The 10,082-nt window shown below is 33.1% G+C and overlaps 1 protein-coding gene across 2 annotated transcripts; it reads left to right on the top strand.

Moving 5' to 3' along the window:
- The first annotated feature begins 4,976 nt into the window (after positions 1-4,976).
- Positions 4,977-8,476, top strand: LOC107415591 (probable alpha,alpha-trehalose-phosphate synthase [UDP-forming] 11). 2 transcript variants are annotated; one of them, XM_048479778.2, is made up of 4 exons: positions 4,978-5,221; positions 5,418-7,392; positions 7,498-7,771; positions 7,892-8,476. In XM_048479778.2, the coding sequence occupies exons 2-4, from the start codon at positions 5,429-5,431 to the stop codon at positions 8,216-8,218; spliced, it is 2,565 nt and encodes an 854-aa protein (XP_048335735.2). In that variant the 5' UTR covers positions 4,978-5,221; positions 5,418-5,428; the 3' UTR covers positions 8,219-8,476. The 2 variants fall into 2 exon arrangements, with proteins under 2 accessions (XP_015879430.3, XP_048335735.2); XM_016023944.4 differs by having other exon boundaries at positions 4,977-7,392.
- The last annotated feature ends 1,606 nt before the right edge of the window (positions 8,477-10,082 follow it).

Here is a 10,082-nt window from a genome sequence, read left to right as displayed (position 1 = left end):
GTCTAATTCATGATCATGAATGCTTGTGAACATAGGAAAAGTTCTTTTCAAATTATAAAATTATAATATAAAATGGATAACAATTCAATTTATATAAAATTTAATCCAATCCAGTCTAAATGAAATAAAATAAAATAACTTAATCTAATCCAATTAAATTTAGTCTTTATATATTTATTTATTTTTGAAATGGATTACCTTACAATCTAGTTAAATAATAAGAAATACAATTTAATTAAGGAAAATAATATATATCCAGTACTATACTCCCTAATGTTAACATCATTTAAAAAAAAAATGTTATTTGCCACCAATGGTAAATGATCTTTAATAGGATCTACATGTTAAATAGCAATTTAAATAGTTATTATTAAAAACTTTTACTTTTAAAGGCTTAGAATAAAAAAAAAAATAAATGGTCCAATTAAAATTTATTACATAAGATATATAACAAAACTCTTATTTGAATATAAATATGTTGAAAGTATATTTAAGTTAAGACTTTATATTTTTGTTTAGATTTTTTATTTTTTAGAAAAGATTAGAGCATCTTTAATGATTTTGTCCATTATTAAATATATTTTACCATATAAAAAAAAAATAGTCATCCAAATAAAAATCTCTCCAATGAGCTTGTTTAAACATCTTATTAAACTGATGTATAAAAATAAATAAATATATTGTCAAAATAATTCTCTACTATTAGAAATTTTAAAATTTTCTAAAAAAAAAAATCAATTTTTTTAAAAAGTCAACATTTTTAAAAATAATTAAATTAATAAAACATTTAATTAATTAACAGCTTCAAATAACTTTTATGTATATTATTATTAAAAATTATTTTATAATTGATTGTGCATTTATATTATATAAATTTAAGTAATATTAATTTTTAGACGACATATAAAGCAAACATATTGACCATTAGCCTTGCTCTTAATTTTTCTTTTTAAAAGTGAAAATAAACATGTTATTTGTGAATTTTTTTTTTTTGTTATGATAATATGGACCATAAAATGCTTATTATAACTTCTTAGAAATGTATGATATGGAACTCATTGATTTAAATATTAATTTTGTAGCATAGTTTAAGGTTTAGGTTTTTTGACATTATCATTGCAATCATTAGAATATAAAAGCATGCTCCATACAAAATATAAAATTACAAATTAAACTAATCAAAAAGAAACAGCCTGTAGTATCACGAGCAAAGTGATAATTCAAAATTTTGAAACCAATCAATATTTTCTATTTTTATTTTATTTTATTTTATTTTATTTTTAGTGGGGCGGTTAGAGAAATCTATGTACCGTTCGACTTAACACTGAAATTAAATCAATTCATTCAATTCTTTTATGCAATCAAAAAAAATTACCAATAGTTGTTGTTTAAAAGTAAAGGGCTAACCACCCGTATGGTAAATTATAGAAATCAGGGCTGTACATAGTATTTTAGCTATTAAAAACAAAAAGAAAAGCCAAATATATATATAATTAAATTGGAATAAATGTAAACAAACAAAATAGCTCAAGATAATTTGATATCTAAATTTTATTCGTAAAATTATTGATGACGTAAATATTATTTTTCTGTTACAAAACATTATCTATGTAACCTGCAAGGACAAAAATTATCTATCTTGTATCTATCCAAGCTGAAATTATGTACTAAAACATATATATATATATATATATACATATCATATAATATAATAATATATATGTCCAAAAGAGAGGGAAAAAATAATAAGAAATAATAAAATAGCAGAATATGCGTGCACATTACCAACATCGGATGGGAAAATAAAAACAATTTAAAAAAGTAAATAAATAAAAAAAATCGGAGAGTATGGGTGGGGCCCCCTTGGGCCCAAAGTGGTGGGCTTTTTTTTTATTTATGCAGCCAACCCAACTTCTCAGTTCCTCTCTCCTTCCTCCCTCAAAGGATCTGGATCGAGAGCATTGACGCGGGCGATGCGTCCTGCTACCTTACTTGTTTTTTGTAGATAAAGTGGGTCCCGAGTTTCTCCGACGAGCCACGTGGATTATGAGGTGGGCCCCACCACCCCCACACTTACACTAATGAAAACATCGTTTCAGGATAACCACCTGCCTTTCCCTATATCACTGTCAAACAAACAAACAAACAAAAAAAAAAAAAAAAAAAGACCCCAAAACCCAACGCATCCATCCCTCTGTCCATTCCATTTTTTAATATTTTAATGAATTTCCGGCTCCAAAAAGCTCTCGAGGTTGACCTCTCTACCTCTACCACCCACCCGAAGCCCCCCTCTTCACCATCCTTGTGCCGGCACGTGAACCACTCATCTTCGGCCACGTTTTCCACCTTAAGGATTCACATGATTTTCACTCTGCACCATCCCCCTCCCCGCCCCCCACGGGGGGGAATTTTATTTCCTTTTTATTAACCTATTAATACTAATGGTTTATGGCTTTCTTTATTTATCACACATTATCTTTACCAAATTTTCAAATTTTTTTTATCTATTATACTTAATCTCTAAAAAATCTTAATTTTTTTTAAATCCACTTTAATTGAAGCACAAGATCTCTCACTCAATTTCCTACTTTAATTTCCATAAAGAAATCACGAATATAATTTTTTTTCTCTTTAATGAAGATAATTTATGCTATTGAGTTTGTTTTTAGTTTTTATTTATAACAAACTTAGATATAATGGTGAAGTATACAAAATGTTTGATTGGAGAACATAATTAAATAAAAATAAAGAATATTTTGAATGAAATTGTATTGCTGCTTCTTTGACGAATTTTAGTCGGCTTTTGTTTTTTTGGGACAAAAAACCATTTAATGATAGATTCATGAAAAAAAAAAAAAAAGGACTTCATTTTCGTAAACCTTTAAACTTATTGATAAGTAGATATTATAAGTATGTATACTCTATATATGTATGAATTTATTGATTGTTGAATCACATTATATATTTTTTTCTAATTCAATTCAATAATGTTAGATTTATAAAAAATATTTACAAAATTTATTTATCAAATGATGTGATGGATAATATGGTAACATTTAATTAGTTTATTTTTTAATTTATTTATCTATTTAAATATTTATTTTTCATTATATAAATATACCAAACAATAATATTTTAATATATATTATTTAATAAATAATTTTTATGAATATTTTGATACATATAATATTATTGTTTCTAATTTATAATTTGTGTGTATGCTATGTCAAATTTCTGCTCCTTAATCCATAAATGAGGATTTATGTGTAATTTGGACAATAATGAGGACTAATCAATTAAGGAATTATGCAATATGTGCATGGGGAAAAATGTATAATGTCAAACAATAGCGTGTGAACATATCTTCAAAAAAAAAAGAAAAAATAGCGTGTGAACATACTTTTTTTTTAATTAATTAATATACCTCACGACCTACATGTTGGGTTTTAAGTTCATTTATCAATTATTTCGGTGGTCAATGTAACATGTTCATTTAATTTGATTTAATTTAAGTTGATAGAATTTGGTTGCTTCAATGCATTCAAACTGAAAAAGGTCCTCCACCCCCAACAAAGCAAAAAAAGTTTAAGCAAGTCCGAAATATTATTATTCAAAAAAAAAAAGTCCGAAATATTATTAATCAAATTGGAAATACTTTTTAAAGTAATAAAAGCATCTTTTCTATTATTGTTATCATTTATCTTCCAAATAATTTCAAAGATCACATAGGATAGGATAACAAGCATTGTGTATATATATATATATATATATATATATGTATACATTTTATGAACAATTACTATATAATTTCCATGATATTTCTGTAAAGATCTCTGTCCTTCCATATTTGCCTAAGCCAATTGATGTTTGTGATGCAACACACCAAATGAAAGGTAAATTACCATTTAATCCAAAAATAAAATTTAAAGAAAAAAGGAAAATTAAAATAAGAGACGTGTAGGTTATATTTTATAAGCCTGCCAACATGCACCATATAAATTATATAAATGTGAGGGAAAACGTTGTTTTTCTCCACAAAAAAATAAAAAATGAAAAATAAAAAAGAGAGAGAGAAATGTCGTAGGCTCACAGTGGCGTGTCGTTTCCCAGAAGGGTCACTGTAAGAGCCGTGGATGTGCGCCCCAGCCAAGTCAGCAGTCAAAGCCGTCTACACGACTTTGGATTGAACTAAAACTACCCCCACACGCCACGTTTCCACTGTCATAATGACACGTGGCCAGTTCCAGAACCCCCTTTGATTGGTTTTTTTTCTGGGGGTCTTATGATTACTTTGACAATCACGAAACTATAAAAGTGAAATGCATGGAAATTTTATTTATTTAATTTTCATAAGAATTTTTTTTTAAACGGGTAAAAAAAAGAAAAAAAAGAAAAAGTCTCAATGAGGATAGAGAAGTATGTGCACGTGCCAGATGAGGAAAGCTGTATATATGGGTCGCGACCGAGTAATCTGTAAGCGTAATCACAGCTGTAAAAATTTTCTGACACGTGGCATCCAAAATTCTCACAGAGATTTTCTTTATTTCTTCCAATCACTCAATTACCATAAACTCCCTTAAAGATAATCATGAAATTATCCATTCACATAATACATATCCAAACCCCCCACAAAAAAAAAAAAAAAAAAAAAAAGAAATGAAAAATCAAACCAGCCCTCCACCCCGCCCCGCGTGACTATGCACACCACGACTGCAGAAAAATCCATCACTGGACCCGGTTTGGTAATTTCACGTGGCAAAATAAAATAAAATTTTATTTTTAAAAAACCGGCTGTAGCCGGTAAGTAAAACAGTGATGGTATTAAACCGATCCGACAGAAGAAGAGGTCGGTTACAGTTAGATCAGGTATCGTGTACACTCCACCGCACTGAGAAACTGGTGAGGACGATTGGCTAGCGGAATGAATCTGGACCGTCGGATTAAAGTCTTTTTTATACGTACCCGTATAAAAATCAAATCGCTCTCTCTCTCTCTCTCTCTCTCTCTCTTTCTCTCTCTGTCTCTCTTCGTTCTTATCTAGTTAGTAAATTGCTGGTTAGTTTTTATATTTTTTCTTATTGAGCTCGCTCGCTGTAATGGAAAGTGTATCATTATCTTTGATTTCCACAACTCCAACAATCTTCTTCTTCGGCACAATCCACCTATAAAAGATCTTTCTTTTTTATCAGAAACACCATTTTCGCCGCCGAACAAGCTCTGCGTACGTATACTCTCTTCCCAAAAATCGTCGTTTGGGTTTCTCTTTTTCATTTCCTTTTTTTTTTTTTTTTTTTTTTTTTTTTTTTGTTCTTCTTCTTCGTGTTCTTGGTTTTGTGTCTTGTCGACTATGATATCAAGATCCTGCTTGGACCTGTTGAATTTGATCTCATTTGATGATGTACGGCCTATGAGTCCAGTCCCAAGGATCATGAACATGCCGGGAGTCATTTCGGAGTTCAGAGCGGGTCTCCACGACAACATCAACGTCGTCGACGAAGAAAGCGTGAAGAATTCAGGGTCCGACTTAGATTCCTCCAATACTCCACAAGAGCGTAGAATCATCGTCGCCAACGAGTTGCCGATACGTGCTTACCGAGACCCCGATTCCAAGAAATGGTGCTTTGAGTTCGACAAAGATAAACTCGCTTTGCAACTCAAAGATGCGTTCGGAACCGACGTCGACGTCTACTACGTCGGTTGTTTGAAGGCGGATATCGAAGGCGCGGCCGAGCAAGAGGAAGTCGCTCAGGTCCTACACGACAAGTTTCGCTGCGTGCCGACTTTCTTGCCGACTGAAACCCAGAACAAGTTTTACCATGGCTTCTGCAAGCATTACCTTTGGCCTCTGTTTCATTACATGTTGCCTCTGTTAAAGAGCCACGGTCAGCGATTCGACAACGCGGAATGGCAGGCCTACGTCTCGGCAAACAAGGCCTTTGCGGACAAGATCATTGGGGTCATAAACTCCGATCAAGATTCCGTTTGGATCCACGATTACCATCTCATGGTGGTCCCTGCTTTCTTGAGAAAGCGTTTTTACAGAGTCAAGCTTGGGTTTTTCTTGCACAGCCCGTTTCCTACCTCGGAAATTTACAGGACTTTACCTGTACGGGAAGAGATTCTTCGCTCTCTGTTGAATTGTGATCTTATTGGATTTCATACGTTCGATTACGCAAGGCATTTCTTGTCTTCTTGCAGTAGATTGTTGGGTATGGATTACGAGTTGAAAAGGGGTTACATTGGTTTGGAATATTATGGTCGAACAGTTAGTATCAAGATCAAGCCGGCCGGAATCCATATGGGTCAGCTCAAATCGGCTTTGTCACAACCAGACACCGTAGAATCGGTGATAAAATTGAGACGCCAATTCAAGGATAAAACGGTGATCTTGGGGGTCGACGATATGGATTTGTTTAAAGGCATTAGCTTGAAGTTTCTTGCAATGGGGAAGCTATTGGATCAGAACCCACACTGGAGGGGCAAAGTGGTTTTGATTCAGATTGCGAACCCAGCAAGGAGCAGCGGAGAAGATGTCCAAAGTCTGCAGAAAGAGACCAGTACCATTGTCGATGAGATAAACCACAAGTACGGAGAAGAAGCACCGGGAGGGTACAAACCCATCATTTTCATCAAACGCCCAGTTACGAGCCTCGAGAAGGCCGCTTTCTACGCCATTGCAGAGTGCTGCGTAGTGAATGCCGTGAGAGATGGTATGAATTTGGTTCCTTACATGTACACCGTTTGCAGGCAAGGAAGCTCTGTTCTCGACAAGGCATTGGGGGTTATCGAAGAAGGCTCTGATTCATCACCAGCACCGAAACAGAGCGTTATCATTGTCTCCGAATTCATTGGTTGCTCTCCTTCTCTCAGCGGAGCAATCCGTGTGAATCCGTGGAACATAGAGGCAGTCTCTGATGCGATGAACTCGGCAATCACGATGAGTGAGGAAGAGAAGCGGTTGAGGCATGAGAAGCATTACAAGTACATTAGCTCGCACGATGTTGCTTACTGGGCCAGGAGTTTCGATCAGGACCTTGAGAGGGCTTGTAAGGAACATTACAACAAACGGTTCTGGGGCATGGGTTTTGGTTTGGGATTCAGAGTCATGGCTCTGGGACCCAATTTCAGGAAGCTTTCTTTGGATTACACTGCCTCTGTGTACAGGAACACGACAAGCCGTTTGATCCTGTTGGACTGCGACGGGACTATAATGCCGAAGATGTCGGTGGACCAAGCTCCCAGTGCGGAGATCATCTCCGTGTTGAATACCTTGTGTGGTGAACCGAAGAACACCGTTTTCATTGTGAGTGGCAGAGGGAAAGACTCTCTCAGCAAATGGTTCGCTCCGTGTGAGAATTTGGGCATTTCCTCAGAGCATGGTTACTTCACAAGGTTAGAATTTGGAACAATTTTATGTATTGGTTAATTATTTGAAGTATGGAGGCCCATCTGTTTTTCTTTGCTAATTTTTTTTTTATTTTTTTTATTTTTTTTAAGGTGGAATGGGAATTCTCCATGGGAGGTTTGCACGTATACGAAGGACTTCGATTGGAAAAATATTGCATTGCCAGTGATGGAGCATTATACAGAGGCCACAGATGGGTCTCACATAGAGCAGAAAGAAACAGCATTGGTTTGGCATCACCAAGTGGCTGATCCTCATTTTGGTTCATGCCAGGCTAAAGAGCTCCATGATCACCTTGAGAATGTGCTTGCCAATGAGCCTGTTGTGGTTAAAAGGGGTAAATACATTGTTGAAGTTAAACCCCAGGTAATCAGATCTTCCAAAATCGGTAAAAAAAAAATCGAGTTTTTTTTTTTTTTTTTTTTTGGGGGGAGGATTATTAAATTTTATTTATTTATTTTTTTTGGTGGGTTAATAAATTTGAAGGGAGTGAGCAAAGGCAAAGTAGTGGAGAGCATAGTCTTGAGCATGCAGATTAATGGGAAGACACCGGATTTCGTGCTGTGCATTGGGGATGATCGGTCCGATGAAGACATGTTCGAGAGCATCGGCCGATCGATTTCCGGCGGGACATTACCGGCGACGGCGGAGGTTTTTGCTTGCACTGTTGGTCAGAAACCAAGCACGGCCAAGTACTTTGTTGAAGGTTCAGGGGAAGTGGTGAAGTTGCTACAATTACTTGGAACAGTGCCAGAACAGCCACCCAGATACACCACCGCACAGCATCAGGAAGCTTTTCAGGGGTTTGATTGATTTGGAAAAAAAAAATTTAACCCCGCTGACTCATGGATATATTACAAGGTAGAAAGTGATATTTTAGAGCCAAAAAAATTGATACAGCAACGGCCTTTGTACAGATGATAGTTCTTTTTTTTTTTTTTTTTCTTCTACATTTTACAGGTTCATCATCTGATCAACATAGACATTACTTTCACAGATTAGTTTATTCAATTAATGTTCTTTTATAGCTTACAACAAGAAAGTGATTGCAAAGTTCAGTGTTTTTCTTTTTCTTTTTTATTTTATTTTATTATTATTATTATTATTATTATTATTATTATTTTGTCTTTTCATTCTTTAATTTTGTGCATAATGCACTTCGTAATATCTCACTTGGGAACCGTATCGTTAAGGGGTTTTTGGTTATATTGAGAACGGTGGGTCTGTTGGGGTTTTGGCTATAGGAACGCTTTTAAACCATTATCAATTAGGCATTTCGGCATTAATGCACATGGCTTTAAATGGTTGATGATTATTATAAAATGTACGTCAGTGCTTGCCAGGCTGCAAAACTTCCATATAAGGCAAGGGGTGTCTTCATTGTTGGTGCTCCATTTATGGTAAAGAAAAAATTGTTTTATAGTAAAGCTAAAAAATAAATTAAAAAAAGAAAAAAAGAGAGAATAATTGTTAAGGTGTTTGCTGGCGTTAAATATAATGGTTATCTACAATGTCAATTATGTTTAAATTATTGAAGTTTTTACTAAAATTTAAAATATATACATATATATAATCAAATTTGATACATTTGTTAGTAGTTTGAAATCCATATATAAATGTTTGCTTGTCGTATAAGTTTCTTAATGTAGAAGTCTTTAATATAACATGAGTTTAAGATAATGTCTAATATATTAATTAAAAACATCTAAAAAAAGGTTTTTGTAGATAAGATTCGAATCAATGACCTTATGGCCTTAAAGAAAGGCGAATAAAAAATTAGGCTATCCTCGTAGGCACATGATTATCGTAAAATTATATGAAAACTGTGTTCTGTTTATAAACTATGTTGAGTGCTAACTGAAATTTAATGAATGATTTATAATATATATAGAGTTTCGCTATAAAATATTACACATAATAGTATCCAACATGTATAAGATAAATTATATATAATCTACCATCCAGTTAAATGTAAATCATAATAAAATTATATGTAATCATATGTATACATATTGAACATCATGTATGTACTTCCATTTGTAGCAAAATTATAATATATATATATATATATATTGTTACTATGGTGAACATTTTTTGGTGAGCTTTAAATGCTTATGGTGAACATCACTTGTAATTTAACCCAAAATACATGATTTTTCTGATATTTTTCATTTGTATTTCTTTGTTCTAATATTCTTGTTCATCTTCCATTTAACATGAAAATCAACATTCAAAACTCTTTATATATATATATATATATCCACACACACATATGTACACAATCATCTCCTTAAGCAACGTCCCTAAACTTATTGAACAAACTTATCACCTACTTTTCCTAATTTCCCACTACACAAATAACATGAGGGCAAGTGAAAATTGTAAAAAATAATAAAAGGGAAAATAAAAGTAGGGATTCCACGTCAACATGTTGCAATATAAACTAAGCAAGGTTTCTTAGAAAATTATTAAAAATTTAAAACATTATAAAAGAAAATTGAAGTAAACGGCAAATCCCCATATCCAGTGTTTTTTTTTTTTTTTTTTTAGTGTATCAATACAAATCAAATTTAGTAACGAAAAGTTTTGCAAAAAATAAGAAAAATTAAAATGCAATATAAAAACCTTACAAAAGGCTAAAAGGAATTTTGGTAGTAGATTTTTTTTTTTTTGAGCG

This window comes from Ziziphus jujuba, chromosome 1 (genome assembly GCF_031755915.1).
Source record: "Ziziphus jujuba cultivar Dongzao chromosome 1, ASM3175591v1".
In the NCBI taxonomy this organism is placed as follows: domain Eukaryota; kingdom Viridiplantae; phylum Streptophyta; class Magnoliopsida; order Rosales; family Rhamnaceae; genus Ziziphus; species Ziziphus jujuba.
The sequence above is the reverse complement of the archived record's forward strand: the minus strand, read 5'-3'. Positions and strand labels throughout refer to the sequence as shown.

Coding starts and splice junctions, on each gene's coding strand:
- LOC107415591 (XM_016023944.4), top strand. CDS start 5,348: ATGATATCAAGATCCTGCTTGGACCTGTTGAATTTGATCTCATTTGAT. Junction 7,393..7,497: donor GAGCATGGTTACTTCACAAG/GTTAGAATTTGG, acceptor ATTTTTTTTAAG/GTGGAATGGGAATTCTCCAT. Junction 7,772..7,891: donor TTGTTGAAGTTAAACCCCAG/GTAATCAGATCT, acceptor ATAAATTTGAAG/GGAGTGAGCAAAGGCAAAGT.